Source organism: Cupressus sempervirens, chromosome 10 (genome assembly GCF_028749045.1).
Source record: "Cupressus sempervirens isolate cs-2001-9-10 chromosome 10, ASM2874904v1, whole genome shotgun sequence".
Taxonomy (NCBI): Eukaryota; Viridiplantae; Streptophyta; class Pinopsida; order Cupressales; family Cupressaceae; genus Cupressus; species Cupressus sempervirens.
The window spans coordinates 906,713,658-906,730,770 of record NC_143127.1 but is presented as its reverse complement, the minus strand read 5'-3'; the positions used below and the strand labels follow the sequence as shown (position 1 = coordinate 906,730,770).

General features: G+C 34.9%; 1 protein-coding gene across 1 annotated transcript in view; it reads left to right on the top strand.

Moving 5' to 3' along the window:
• The first annotated feature begins 5,609 nt into the window (after positions 1-5,609).
• LOC149536933 (LRR receptor kinase BAK1-like) overlaps positions 5,610-17,113 on the top strand; it is a 54,043-nt gene continuing 42,539 nt past the window's right edge. The window contains exon 1 of the mRNA XM_089806131.1: positions 5,610-6,031. Coding sequence (XP_089662257.1) covers positions 5,938-6,031 — 94 coding nt within the window. The 5' untranslated portion in view covers positions 5,610-5,937. The remainder of the gene's footprint in view (positions 6,032-17,113) is intronic.

The window sequence follows — 17,113 nt, the reverse complement described above, 5'->3', positions numbered from 1 at the left end:
TTTTGATATCCCTAATCTACTTGGCTCAGGGAAAAGTAGAACCACTATCTTGACTTGTCTCTTCTGACTAAAATTGTTATATAATCCTTTGCATAATAAATGCATTTCCTCATATAGATATTAATCTAAATAATATCATCATATGTTCCCTTCTTTTCTATCCTTATGTGATATATTTCACTATGTAATAGTGAAGTACTTCCACTTGAATTTAGGAAAAGTAAATATTCATCACGTAATCACTAAATGAATGATGCAAAATGTCTTCATATGAATAATCCTTAACTTCTTTCCTTATTACTCTTGCATCACTTAGCACTACTCAAATTCTTGATTAATGGCATCCCTCTTAGACATTAGTCATTTCAATTCTTCATACTTCATTAACATATGTTATACTATTGTTGATATGGATTCTCTCGTATATATTTTTTATCATTGCTCAATTAGCATCACAATTCCCCATGCATCTATGTAATGGTGTTTTTGCTGCTCCACTAGTATTTTTCTTCCTCCTCATACATTTATTGGCTACTATGTTTTATTCTCCTCATTAATTTCCTTCTCTGTGGGTTTTATTTGATGCCCATGATAATATATACAACATTATCTTTATCTAGCACTTATTTGCAAAGTCTTGCCATATGATTTCAAAACCAATGGATCCCTTTATCTGATCGGACTATTCTATGCCTTAAAAAAAGACCCATTCAATATTCCATCACTCCTTTATTGTTGACTTTACTTGATCTTGCATTTGGATTATGTTGGTCACTTTTATTTCCCTTTAATCGTCATTTTCATATCGTCTCTTTTCCATGTTATCTTGTGCCACATAATTTAATATTAGGACATGGCTATCCTCCCTATAAATTGCACAACTAACCAATTTTCAAAAAATCAAAAACATCATATAATTTTCCAAAAAAATTCAGCATTCGATCTTCATGATCTTCATAGTTTGTAGTTGAAAACAACAAAAAATTTAGGAAAAAAATAACTACGTTTTTGTGAATATGAAACAAAAAAGTTTGACTTTGTTTTGTCTTTAGTACATTTTGTGTGGAGATCAGCCTGTCCCATTTAATATCTCATTTGTTCAGTGGATTATCTATTTCTTTTGTCAGTTGATTGGTTGGTATTCTTGATAATTGGTTGATTTACTCCTTGCATATATTTTTTTGGTTATTGATCATGTGTAGTTATGTGTAGGCTTGTACTTATCTTATGCTTTCCATACTCTTCGATGGATGACCTGATAATATATGGGACATACATTTGATAGCACAGAAGAGCACAAAGAGATAAACACAATTTAATTAAATATGTTGATCAATAAAGATAAAGATTTTTAGTTTTAGCAATGTGTCGTAGCAAAAGTGTATGAACTATCAATTGAACAACTTCATAGAAGAAATTATAACTTCTATAAACATTTTTGTGGTCCGCTGTTTGAGTAGATCATGGTATCACATGATATAGGAGTTTTGGACGAGTCGAGCTCATAATGGCGCCCACTTGCTTTTCTTCTGATTCACTGCTTTCATATATGATTTGTCTTGTATCTTCCTTCAATGTTCCATGCTTACCTTTTATATCTAATACCTTTCTCATGTTAGTGGGGTTCCATGGACTCTGCTATCCTCCTACAAACTATCCTCCCTGCAAACTGTATAGTTGATCAATTTTCAAAAAATTGGAAATATCATGGATTTTTCCAAAAATTTCAGCATTTGATCTTCATGATCTGCATAGCTTATAGTAAAAAACAACAAAAAATTTGGAAAGAAAATCACTATGTTTTTGTGAATATGGAAAAATAAAAAGTTTGACTTTGTTTTGTATTTAGTGCATTTTGTCTGGAGATTAGCCTATCCCAGATTCTAGAACCATACCCAATAATATATTTCTTTCATTTGAGACTTGCTTCTTCTTCATGTTTCCATCTATTCCTTATAATATGACTTCGTTTGCTGCATCCTTCATATCTTTTATCTCACTATCTTTGTGATGTATGAATCGACCAATGAGAAGGTTTTGGTTTGAAACCTACTTTCTTAAATTATTCTCTCTTCTTTTCTAATTTTTTTTTTTTTTTTTTTTTTGTAGTATTCCTTCCTCCTTGACTTAGCATGTGAACCATGCATGAGAGGCCTAAATATATGAGAACATCAGTTTTCAACAATCCATTGAATTTATTTGTATTGTTTTTGGTTTGCAATTATGTTAAGTTTTTTTAATCAACGTTTCAAATCACATTCTATGATCCATCATCATATGAATTATCTCTCTCTCTCTCTCTCTCTATATATATATATATATATATATATATATGTGTGTGTGTGTGTGTGTGTGTGTGTGTGTGTGTGTGTGTGTGTGTGTGTGTGTGTGTACATATGTACATATGTACATATATGTACATATGTATGTACATACATACATACATACATACATACATACATACATACATACATACATACATACATACATACATACATACATACATACATACATACATATATATATATATATATATATATATATATATATATATATATATATATATATATATATATGCACATGTACATATATATATATACATACATATATATGTACATGTACATGCATATATATATATATATATATATATATATATATATATATATATATATATATATATATATATATATATATATATATAAAAGTTGGAAGAACTTAGTATATCATCAACATTAAAGTCTTCACATTACCCTACTTTGAAAGATTGTCAACATCTAATATTTGGTCCTTATGCAACGATATCAAAATATTCACATGAAGATCAACAAAAATATGAATTCTTTGCAATCTTTGTCAGCACCTAGATAATGTTTGTAGCCCTTATTAGGCAAAGCATTTCTGATGTTCGCTTGAATAATTATTCATGAAATCAATTGCTTTGATATATTAGCTCCCTTCAAATATCAGATATTCAAGTCTATAACGACATAGAGTTTTAGAATTACAATGTTTGGTTCTCGTGTCTTTAATGTAAAAGTTGTGAATGCTTTATATGGCTTAAATAGTGATATCACAGGATGGTAGAATTTGTGCTCTGATACCATTTGTAATGTCCCTAATCAACTACTCCGGATTTTATATTTTATCTTCACTTATTTTCCAATATTATTCTCATCTATATATCCCTCTTTATATTTTCTTTATTTTATATTTTGTATATGTTTCTCCAATGGCGGCCGATAGCCATGACCCTTGGATAATAATTAATTGGTTAGCTTATAATAATACATAATTAATTTATATTTCCTATATATATTCATATACTATATAATATTTGAATACATTAGACTTATATTATTTATTTTTATATTTTCATATTTTGATATTATTTATGATTAATACATTAGTGTTATTATAATATATTACTATTATATGATATATTTTTATTAATATATCAAGATATAACTATAGTTAAAATTATTATACACTCATTAAAGTGGGTATACCACACTGGCATCCAAATGGGCCTTATAAGAGAATAAATTTTTTTATCAGACGTTGCAGTTGTTACTGCCTTGGTAGATATGCATGGTGAATGGAAGCATTAACAATGCCATAGAGTGGCAAGTACTTGCCTTTAGTTGTGTAGCTACCTATAGTTTCAATTTTATATGTATAATGATTATATAATTTTTTATAATGTCATTTATATGCAAAGGGTCTAAAGTTTTATATAATACAAAAAGGCATGCACATAAGGTGAATCTTTGATAATGTTTAATACAGAGTCCTTTGATTGGAATCTTGAAAGCAATTGATTTATTAGAAAATGATAAATAAATTTATCCACATTATATTTTTATATATATTTAATGTTAATATAATTTTTTAATTAATTAATTCAATTCTAATATATTTTCAATATATTTATAAAAGATCAAATTATTGATTATATTATAATAATGTATAGTTTTAATAGTTATCTCTATGAATTTTCAAAACTATTGTAAAATTCTATGTGCAAAACATCTAGAGTGTTAAAATAAAAATTTAAAGTACTTTTGAATAAATAGATAATAGAGAGACAATATGGCCCTACAATATAAATAAACAAGTCAAATATTTTAACAAATCACTCATCCAAACAAAATCTAGAAAATTAATATATATAAATGAAAGAGTTAAAAAATTGACATATACTTAAAAGAAATGTAATATTTATAGAAAAATATTAAGTAAAATGAATTCTAATTGGCATGAAGAGCTCATTTACTAAATAGTTAGTAAGAATAATCCAAAACATGTCACAATAGTACTTAGTCTATGGGCGAGTACTAATAAGACTTGTTTGACATTATGCCTCAATGAGATGCATAAAATGAAATAATTGAAGGATATACACAAAATGATTTCTTTATAATTTTTAAAACAAGTATAATTACAAGAAATAAAACCAATTTCTAAAACCTTTTCCAACACCTTCCCTCTTTTGTTGCAAACTTAAGATAAAAAGGGTACACGTCTCCTAAATTATGGTCAACCACAACTTTATCTTTAGAAAATTTCTTTACAAACAAGATAAATCATTAAAACAACGACTTCTTTCTCTATTGTTCATTCATGATTCTTCACCAAAAAAACCTTGAACCAAAAAACAACTTCCTTATAGGGGTTGTAGTCAAACCTACTTACAATACAACATAACTTCATTGAGCACCCAGAGTGAATTGCATGGAGTGATCACTTCTTAGAAATTGAAATGTTTGAAAAAATTGGAGTACTCTTTTAAATAAAATGTCTAATGAATGTGAGAGATTGAGATACCGTAAAGGAGAATTTACAAGATAGTAAGATATTTAAATTATTTAATATTTTTATGTCAATTTATATTAAAAATTACAATTCTAGAATAAATTCTTATCATTTTAAAGAGCTATATATTCTTGAACTTTGAAATATATCTTAAGAATCTTCAAATTTTTATAAACATAAATTAATTGAAATATTTATTAATAAAAAATTAAAAGAAAACTATTTAATCAAACTATATAATATTTTTTTAATTAAATTAAATTTCAAACATTATGAACCATTTTCTAAATAGTAATAATAATAACAATTATGGTAAATGCTTAAATAAATTTAAGATAGTGTTAAGTTTATGGTTAAGGTACTTATAATTAAGATTCAATAACTGTTAGAAAAACTATTAAAAATGACAAAAGAAAACGACGTTTGGTATTCATGGTGATTTGTTGTGGCATTTTTGTGGACATGTACAATAGGGGTTAGGTAACTGTCCTAAATGTATCACGTACATGTCATTGAATCAAAGCAATAGTCTCTGTATTTGTTAATACATATTTAAACAATAGAAAAAATTATAAATAAATAAATAATCTAAATACTAGTATATAATATCTGATACTTTGAAATGCATTAGTTTGGATTAGATTATGTATTAGTTTTTTAATCGACATTTCAAATTACACTCTATGATCTATAGTCAAAATACTGTTATCCAAAAAAATACATTTATAAAAGTAACACAACAAAATTTAAAAATAACTTAAACTATAAATTACCAAAATATAATTATTAAAAAAATTAATACCGTTGACGAGTTCAAGTCTAAGCGTGTGGGAGCGCTGTACAGCAATGAAAGGGAGAGCAGAACGATATCGCACCACAGGATCGTTCTATTTTTCTCGTACTGGAAGATTTAAAATATACAGTGATTTGACATGAAATTGACTTTGAATTCCTTGCAATCGATGGCTCTATCCCACTCTTCATCAAATTGTTTTTCAGAATTTTCTGTTGTTTTGCTCTAGCGGCCGATTCCATGGCGAAGGGAAGCCGAATGGCTCGATTTTAGTCGGCGGGAGGATCAATTTCCAGCGTGCTTTGGCGGGAGGAGAAGAAGAAAGCAGAGTAATGAGGAGGAGTAATTTGTCCACGGTCATATGGTGGCACTTGCTGCTACTTCTTCTGCATCCTCTGCTGCAGAGAGCTTTGGCTGACGACGAAGGTTATTTATTGCTTTCTTTTACGTTTTGACTTCTTTCTTTCTTAAAATTTTAAATTCATAATTTCTGCTTGAAATCGTTAAATTCCTACCTGGTGTGGTCGGCTGAGTATGCCACATCTAATTTAATTGCCTTCATTTAAGGTTTAAATATTCTGTTAAATTTAGCCAGGGATTTGTATCTAAGTTCATCTGATGGGTTTGCTGAAACGAAATTGGGCATCCCAAAAAAGCAGTCTGGAATCAGTATGGGCATTTTCTTCACAAATAGATGACAATATATTAATACAAACACATACTACTGTGCTATAAATGCAATGCCCTGAAATTGGCACATCGACATTCTGAACCAATTTAGGTGCATCAATCTCACAACATCTATTTGTTAAATCAATTAAGTCCTATTGTATTAAGCATTTCTGATTCTAATCTTCTTTAATTGACCTTAGTGTCAATCACATGCTTTATTTAATTCCTAAATATTGATTGAAATTAGCTAAATTAATCTCCTAATTGAATTAATTTAATTATAAGTCCTAAGTACTTTAATTAAATTAAATCCACCCTCTTTAGCTAATACACATAAAAAATAAATTAAAAAACCTTGGTTTAATTAAATATATATCATGATTATTGAAACTAATTAATTGATTAGAAAATTTAATTATGATGTAATGTTTGAATGGATCAATATTGTTTCTTAATTCATCTCATATGAAAAATGAATTAAAAATATTGATTAAATCAAATATGTGCTCATAATTGTTGAAATTGATTATTTAATTAATTAGAAAAATAGTTATGACCACATATTTGAATGGATCAAGCTTATCTCCTATTCCATCTCATTCAACTCCATAAAAAATGGAGGATTGAATCTCACCTTGATCTGGACCGTACACTTGGATCAATCTTGACCGTTGATCGCTTCCAAAAATCTATAAAAGAAACCTTCAATCTCTCATTTTAGAGGATGCATATGAATAGTATCGAATTGTTGTTGAATTATTTGCTCAAAGCTTTCTTGCATTCAAATTTACTTTGTCTTTATATGTTCATCATTTGGACTAAAATTCATTCATTTAGTTTAAATTACTATTCAATATTCTTAGATTTCTCTGAAATTCATTTAGATTAGTTTACATCTTTGCATTTTGTTGGTTAATAGTTTGCCTCTCTTGCTAACTTGGCTTTACCTTGACTCTAGATGCCCAGAATGCGAGGAAACAAAAGGATGTCACTAACAAATGGGTCAGTGTATGTGTTATATCACTGTCCTTTGAATTATAAGGTACAACTCCCTTATATGCAAGATATGCAATGAATTGTCTTTAATGGATCATTGGGATTGGGGGTATGTTCTTAACCTGAGAGCAGAAGAGGATAAACCAGATTGTTTGCAAACACAAACAACCTAGGCAGGATAAGATTTGGGTAAGCTATGACAGCCAGTAGAATAGCTATCATAGTTCACCTTGAAGCTCTCTAACATTTACTCCTACTTCTAAATGCAGATTGGACCTAATGAAATGCAATCTAGGGAAAGAGAAGAGATGTACATGAAAGATGAAGTGGGATCCACCTTGACTGATAGCCCTCCACTAAAATGGAATCTAGTAAGATATCACTAGCTTCAAATACATCTGTCCTACAATCCCATAGAGACTACTTTACTATGCATGGTTAGCTCAGCTGGAGGAGACAATTAAAAGAATATTAGAAATGCTAATCTCAAATGGAATTAAGACCACACAAGACCTAGTTGTAGATATCAATCAAATTTTCCCTTTCAAACTCTCGATTTTCACTCAGTATCTGGAAATATAGGGGGAGAAGTTGCATAAAATTACCAATCTTTGTATTAACTATGAAAGTTACATTTATAGGCCTTCGGATACCTGGCCATTACAATTCATTATTACATTTCGGAGCACTTGAACTGTTCATAATAAGATAGACAAACAGTCACCCATTACATAGTCATACATCAGAGAGAGAAGAAGAAACTGTAAAGATAAGGCTGATAATGAAGCGTCACACGATATTTCAGGCATGATCTTGGCGGTTGACCTTCCTTGTCGACACTTGACACCACCCATGGCCTTTGCGATCCTTGGATTGCCCTAAAAAACGTTCAATCTTCCTTCTGTGCCATCAACTGCATCTTCATATTCTAATAGACACCCAAGTTTAAATTACCATCGTCGATATATCTTTCCTTATTGCCTGATGAACGGTTGCAATGAAGTCTTCGCGTGTTGACAAAGAAAACGCCTTTACCTTCTCCTGACACGTGGCACTTTTTAATTTGGTTTTGGGCTTAAACCCTTTAGCACGATGTCTTTCCTTATTTTGTCTGGGGAGACCATTGATTATGGGCCCACTTAGACACGTGTCCAATGCTTGCATTCTTGATTTGGTTATTCTTCATGCATCTTTAGAAAGAGAGAAAGCGATAGGCATTGATCTGCTTTTGATCAACGGCTTCGATAAAGTGAAGATCTTTTATAATAGTCAAAAACTCCAACCAACCTGGGCATGCCATTTGGACAACTTATTTTAATGCATTCCTTTTTTTTCCTGCTGGCAGTTGGGTCTAGCCCCACCATCTCCATGCGTTGAATGCTCGCATTCTCTCTCTGGTTATTTCTCTTGCAACTTTATAAAGTGAGAAAGCGACAAGCATTGATCTATTCTTTGTTGGACGGTCAGGATGCGTTGATGATCTGGGTTACTATTCCCAGCTTCGCAACTTAGAATCCTTTAACTGCATTGCTATCTGTGATGTTTTGATCACTAACTGTTATTTCATTTCACAACTTCACAACTTGAAAATCCATTAATTGCATTACTACCTGCGACGATGTGATCACTGGCTATCTCCTTTTTGCAACTTCGCAACCTTCTTTGAGAATTAACATTGACACCTTGCGATGCTGCGACATAGAAGACTGCTATCCTGTTTTGCGGCTTCTCGACCAAATAATTTAATTGCTACTGAAACGGTGCGACAATGTGATAATCATGTGAAATCAACTGCTACCATCCACTGCAACCTCGCAACTTAATATCTTAACTCATCATTTAACCTAGTGAAGCTGCGATTATATGGTTTTGCTCCTTCGTAACCCTAACCTCAGGTCACTCTTAACTGACAGCGACGATGCGATGAAGAACTTTCGTTGCTTCGCCCCCTTAACCAGAACTCAACTCCTTGCAATGGGGCAATTGCTTTGACCTTAACTGCTGTGGTTAGTGTATATGAGCAATGTTAGTATGCTAATAGAAACCAAATTTAAATAAAGCTTCTACAAACTAAACAAAATTCATAAACTTCAAGATAGACTAAGATGAGCTATCAATTGAGAATATGAGCCATTAATGGGCTTTCTCAATGAGAAGCTCTCTTGTTGAGTAGCTTTGTCTAAATAGATAGGATGTATGCTCAAGCTTATGCTTCAAAAAGGGCTTCAAATGGAGTTGGAATTTGGGTGTGAGTGTATGGTTTTGATGTAAAATGGCTTCTTAAAATGGCATTATGACTTTACTTCATGGATTGTGTTCTTTTGCAAAGAGGAAGGATCCAATTTATAGGCAAGAGGCTTGAGGGATTGAGGGCTAAGATGCAAGGATGGGAAAAAGCTCATGGAGGGCTCAGATTGCATGAGAGGAGAGCACATGGATTGTGCTTCCTTACAGCCAATCAAGGAGTGACACATGTCACATGGTGAGGGGATGGAGGAAAGGGGAAGGATGAGTCAACAAAGGAGGCTCAAGGGATAAAATCTTCATAAAGACCCTTCATTATGGCTTGTAAGAGCTTGTAAGAGTCTTTATGGCTTTTGTAAGAGCATTCATTGTTGGGTGATTGGGATATTTTGAGGGGAGTTGAGATTGTTGACTTTCTTTGGCTTAAGAAAGTCTTAAGCTTGCTTAGGGAATGTGACAACATTAGAGGGTGGATTAGGCTTGGGTTTAGGATTAGATTAGGGATGTTAGAGATTTGCAAGTGGATGGCATTCATGAGGGTGGGTGAGTTAGTGACTAAGCTTGGTTAGTATGGGTGGATGGGGTGGATTAAGCTAAAAAGAGGGTTTAGGAATAAGTTAGGGGCTTTTAGATTTGAGGGTTTCATTTATCAAATATGTTTATTTAATAAATGGGGATTTTGGAATTAGATAGAAGAATAGGATTTAATTGATAAATAATAGGTTATTTGATTTATCAATTAGGACTATAGATGATTAATTAAATTAATTAGCTAGGGGATGGCAAAGGATTAATTAATTAGGAATTTAATTAATGATGCCTTTAGAGATAACTAAATAGGATTACCGAAGCGATGTAATCAAATTTAGGTGTCTACATTTTGCCCCTCTTTGACATAGTGTTGAGACCACTATTTCAAAGAAGTTCGAATGAAGACGACACGAGGAAGATGTTTTAGCAACGAGGTTGCCCCAGTCTCGGATAAGAAGAGGAGAGACTAGACTTAGATGATGCCCCCTCAAGAAGGCGGCGGGGAGAGAAATGAGGCTTGACGACTTCTTGAAAAGTACAAGAAATTGAGATGAGCAAGGAGACTCAGATTTTCTTAAGAGAAGAGGTTTAGTTAACTCAAACTCTCACTATGGGAGAATGATAAAGAGAATCGGAGGCACAAGAGGAAGCAAGCTTAAGATCTCAGGGATTGCAGAGGATGAAGGAGTGGAACGCTATAAAAGGAATCCAGGATGAGTAGATGGATGAGGGGATTAAAAAGCTGATGCAACAGGATTTCAAAGAGTCAGATTGGCGAAAGATGGGTTTCAGAGATCCCTAGGACTAGGATTGTGGATCTCGAAAAATGAGGCTTGGTGGATTGATTTGGATTGGTGGATCCCTAAGACTAGGATTGTGGATCCCTAAAGCTAAAGGTGAGGAGTGATTCAAAGAGATACTGATGCATAAGCTGGGGTAGGAGAGACGGATGCTGGATATGGATGGGGGACAACGGAGATGAAGGAAAACCATTGAAGCTTTTTGAGCGGGGGGATACTTCAAAGAGAAGTACCACCATGTAGTTGAGCACTAGATTTGCTATAGGACTGTTGGTTAAGTGCCAAGGTTACCAAGAACATCAAGGCCTTTTCACCAACTATCCAGAGGACTGACGGACTGACTCAAAACAAACACGCAAGGATTGCCCCAGCATCACACATGAATCCTAGAGGAAGTAGCGTGGAACCGACACTGGGTAACCCACAAGCAGAAAAGAAAAATAAGCAAAAGACATGATCAAGACCTTACGCCCAGATTGCCCCATTCGCAGTATACCATGATATGGAAGATCATGGCAACCTTGAGGAGGGAACAAGGAGATTGCTTGGAAAAGATATTTCAAGACCCAACAGGGAAGAGTCCAAATCAAAAGAAAGTGAAAATCCAAAAGAGAACCGTTTGCCAACGAGATGGGTAGGACGAGGTACTAACGGACCAAGATCAGACATGAGGAAAGCTATATCCTGCAAGGACCTATCGGAGAGCACCTAAGCTGATGGATCTGGATGATGCGTCTGGCAAGCTGAACTAAGAAGGATAACACTTTGGTGACAGGAAATTTAGCTAAAGGATGCATTGGAATAGCTAACCAATATGTGCGATGGGTGCAAGATACTGATCAAGGATGAACTGACACGAACGCTAGATAGATACAATGGTACTAAGCTAAAGAGGATGTACAAGCTGACGGACCAAGATATTTACAAGTGGGCTAATCAAGATATGGTACAAGCTAACGAACCAATGATAGGTACGATACAGATGGATAAAAAGCTCAGGATGAGAGGATAGTGGGATGGTTCGATGTTGGTGCAAGAGGCAGAAGCTAAGGATGAGGTGATAACGAAAGATATGGATTTGACAAGATGTATCCAATGATGATGATGGGGACAATGCTAAGGTTGGTGGTAGCTGAACGGATAGATGGCACTAGAGTGAATGGCTAATGAGAGGATGACATTAGATTTTCATGAGGATAGCCTAGAACGGGATACTAATGACAAGGGAGGATGGACAAGACAAGATCTCCAAGGAATACAGTGCCCCCAGTCAGAAGATGACATGTGGAAGGAGGTCTTACGATGGATGTGATAGGATTCAAGCTAGGATGGAAAAGCGGAAGGTGCTAGGGAGATGGATGATAGTTAGGATGATTGGCTGAAGCAGCAGAAGATCAGTGGATGGTGTGAGATGGAAGCTGGAGGATGGAGGATAGGTGTATATATTGGAAGATGGAGCTGGACGACAAGATGTGACCAAAAGCATGAGGATGATAGGCTAAGCTGGGGATGGTTGGATTACGCATGACGCTTGTTTGCCAAGTTTTCATCATGGTACTTGTCCAAGGCGCTTGAATTGCCAAGTTTGCATCAGTGGACGCTTTATTTTTCTTTGCTTTTTTTTGACTTTTTGACTTTGGACTTAGCTGGAATGATTTTGGCTTTCTTCAGCTATTTTTGGCTCATAGATGTTGGTAGGATGGATGAAAAAGGATTGGATTGAACAAGTGGAATGGTGGGTGGGAGTTTGACAGATAATGGATGCGAAGACATAAGGCTTGTGGGTAAATGGATGAGGAAAATGGAAAGATCATCATTGGCACACACCTTGAGAGGTGATAAAGTAGTGGGAAAGATGGTTTTGAGCGAGGTTGAGGAGAAAATGGAGGAAGAGAAAGATAAGGACTAAAAGTAGAGTTGGAAGATGGAGGATGGGAAATTTAGGATAAGAAGCATATGGACTAAAAGTGGATTGGGGGGATGAAGGATGGATGGATGAGGCTTTTTGAGTAGCATGAATGGATGCCAATTGAGATTTTTCTTTGAGATGCATTTCTTTTATGAGCATTTTGGGTATCCACATGATTTTTGACTTTTTTAGCTTGGGCTTTTGTGGCCTCTTGACTTTTTCTTTGATTGGGATTAAATGTTTCTTGTTTTGAACATGTATTTTAGAAGGGACATGTTGAGACTTGGATTTTTGTGGATTTTTGGATTTATGCTTTTGTATTTTGGCATCCAATATGCTTCTATTAGCCATGGGATGGCAACAAGAGCATGGAGGAGATGGAGGGATAATTGATGGAGTGATAGGGTTTAAAGGTTGGAAGGGATTCAAGGGTGAGTGCCTTTGATGATCTAGCTGGTGGATTTGAGGGGATGGAAGGATAGATTGGAACATAGGATATGGATGGATATAATTGCCCAAAATGGATGGAGGGAAGGAAGGATATGGGCCCAAAATAGATGGAAACCGAGAAGGTGTAGGTCCCAAAATAGATGGAGGGGATAAAGGATTCATATTAGGTATGTAAGGACCCAAAATGGATGGAAAGGGTGTGGGATTTAGATAAGGGATATATGGACCCAAAATGGAGGGTTGGAGATAAGGAGTAGGATGAGGGCCCAAAATAGATGCGGAATAAGATGGATGGGAACTTTGGGGTGGAGATGGAAGGACTTGGGACCATGCAGGAATAGCGGGGATACCAACATCTAGAAATTCATTTTCATTTCTTTTTTCAATATGATGTTCATTATTTGGAACACAAGATGTGAGTCCATTACTAGCTGAAGGAGTTGGAGCTTCGGATATGATAATTAGTTCTTTTTCAATGGATCTATCATCATGGATTATGGGAGATGTATGATCATGAAGCAGAGGAGATGGGAGGATAGGATCTTGAGTTGGGTGGGCTAAGGGAAAGGGATCTTGAGATGGAGTAAGTAAGATGGTAGGATTTAGATATGGAGGGGATGGTAAAAGTGGATTATGTAGGGGAATAAGTGGGATGGCGAGATCTGCTATTCTGTCGGAGGATATTTCAACATGCTTTTGGACAAGATCTTGACAGGAATGGATGGGAGTGGATGCATGAGGTTCATTATATGGGATTTGGATAATGCTTGGAGGAGGAGATGTGGATGGGATTTGGAGCGATTCGATGGGTGGTGGGAATTTGATGCTTGCAGGAAGTGGAAGGATTTTAAGCAATTTGATGAATGGTATGGGGATGATAGCTATGGGAGATGGGGGTGATATTATAGATGGGGAAGCTTCATCACTGACTACTTCACATGGTTGGATTAGATGACATGGCTTATCAACTGTTGGAGGTGGCTTTTCTTGTATTTCCTCTAGGAGATTCCTTGGAGACTCGTGTGTCGGAGGTGGAGGTGGTGGATTGATAGGAATAGCTGGTGTGATGAGGGTGGAAGATTGGAAGCTTGGTTGATTGGGTGATGGAGGAGAAGCTGGGATATCAGATGGCATGACTAGATAGTTTGGAATAACTCTTGGATTTTGGGGGATGGTTGGTGGAAGGCCTCTAAGGCTCTCAAGATACCCGTCATAGTCAACAAGATTTTCATCATCATTGGAATAGGATGTAGCGGGAGAAAGGACAATACGACCAAACACATCATGATAGGTTTGGGATTTCATGTTTTGATGATGAGTTGGAAGGGGATGGGGTCTTGCATATGGATGAACATGGAAGCTCATGGTTGGATTTGGATTAAGCACAGATTTTGGATTGGCTGATGAAAGATTTCCTAGGGAGAGTCAAAGCTGTATGACAAACCTAAGGAGGATTGGCTGGAGATTTTTGGCTTTCCTGTGGATGGAAGACTTCAAGGGAATGCTGTCAAAAGGTGAGAGTTTTGCTTTCCTATGTGCAGGATTTGGTGGTGGCTGTGTCAACTTGAGGATAGACTAATGATCCTATGGGCATGACATGAGATTGACCACTTGTGGATCCCAACCTTTAGCTCAAGGTGATGAGGGATACAAGTGACAAAGCTGGATTACCCTAGACAATGCTCTGTCAGAGGGATAACCTTGGTGAGATTGGTTGATTGGTAGGATTGATTGGATAGCAAATTCTAGCAGAATGACAACAACTCTCTAAAGGCTTGGGTGTGATTTTGGATTGGGATGCTAGCTGGCTGGGGGGGATGATTTGGAGAGACTTTGGATTTGGGATTGTTCTAAAGCAAGGAACTAGATAGATTCAGTTGCAGCGGGGGAGCTTGGATGATTTTTTGATGAGGCAATGACTACGCTAAGTATGCCTTGAGCTGGGAGATTTCTGCTTTTTTGGAATTTTGACCAAAGTTGGCAAACATTCATTCAAAATCTATGAACAAACAAGCAAACAAAATTTTGGAGCAAGCACGTCAAACACACCAACATCCTAGGAAGCTTTCTACAAGGATGAAATTTGTTATAGCTAGGGAGTCCTCGATATACGCAAGGTACGTGAGGCCCAAATCCGTAGATGAAACCAAAAAGATGTCACATAGCCGAGAGGAGCGGTAACCCACTTCTCCTCTTTCACTTCTCAAGGGTATAAAGTTCCTTGAGGCTTAGCCCGAGTGACAAAATCTTGATTCCAAGAGAGGTGTCTTTGGATTCACCTCCTGATTTTTATACTCCGTCGGAACGCTGGAGTTGAGGTCGTCCCAAGGGGTGATGAAATCCCCAAGCAGGCCTCCTAAAAAGTGTAAAACAAGACCACATACATGATCTTGGGCTTTAAAAGACACACGTTTATTCCAATTGATGATTTAGATTTTGTAAGCTATGATTGAAGACACTTGTGATTATGGCATACAATGTTCATTCCAATTTGACAGCATCGTCAGCATAATGAAAGTCGAGAGATCGTCAACATAAGAAATGTGAGCGTCATTGAAACTGCATCCAAACCATGCAATGTTCATTGATTGTTAGGCATTCAAGATTGAGTGTGAGTTTGTTTTAAGCCCAAAACAAAGATGTGTGAAACTTGATTGCCAAGCGCGCACCCGGAGGCCCTCCACGTCAATAGTTGTTCAATTTTAGTGCCCAAACTTGAAGTGTGATCGATTTAATCTAGAATTTTGGTCATTTAAAATTTTTGATAAAGTTAAAGCAAACGTTCAAAGACCAAGTGAGTGAGTTAGATTGTGGAACATTTAACACCTTTTTCAAGTAGACCCATCCCCATAAATGGCGCTGAGATTGCAACCAATGGTTGAATTGATGGGTGATTAGAAAAGAGGTGAGTCTAAGGAACTACTCAAATTGATTTTTGCAAATTTGTATTTAACTTAACAAAGTTTTTTAAATGTCCAAAAATAAACTTTACCTAAATTGTATGTGGAAAAGAGATTTGTTTTGTTCAATTTTAGAAGCTCCAAATGAAGTGTTTGATATTGCAATGGTTAATTGATCTTTGGCATTCAAGATTGGATTTGTTGTTTTAATCATGCATTCAAGGAAAATTTGATTTGAATCCATGGCATTCAAGAGTGTGTTTAGCAACATGCATTCAAAGACAAGTGATTAAACATTCAAGTTTTTTCCTTTGAGCATTCAAGATTGAGATTTTGTGTGTTGTTTTAAGAACTTTGAAGTGTTTTGTTTTAACCTTAGATCATTCAAGATTGTTTTGGACTCAAAAGTGAAAATGACTCTTTGGACTTTGGTTTTCATTCAAGATTTTGTGTTCTAGTTTGCATATTTTAAGCCCAAAAATGATATTCCTAGATTGTTTTGATGCATGAAAAACCTAAGAAACATTCAAGATTTTGCAACAAGACATTTGTTTGGAACAAATAACAAAGCTTTTAGGACAATTTTTGGCAACCATTTAGGACTCTTAGTTTTCATGAGATTTTTAAAAGAACTTTAAAATATTTGCAAATGAGGTTCATTTTATCCTTGATTGATGCTTTGAGTTTAATTTAGATTTTAGTGTGCACTTAGTGTTGATTTTGAACCTTTTGAAATGGAAACTTGAAGTTCTTTTTAAATTTTCAAAAATGAAGTGTTCCTAACTTTGCAAGAATGCATCTAAAACTTTGATGTTGCAAGGATGCAAATGATTGAATTGGTTTAGTTTCACTTGTTAAAATGCTTTTTTTTTTTTTTGCAAATTTTTAGTTTTTAATAGATTTAAGTATGATTTAGGGGTTCATTTTAAGCACTAAAAAGAAGTGTGTATGATTTTGCTTCCTTAAAAAAAAAGGCCAAGATCTCCCACAAGAAGAAGAAGAAGAA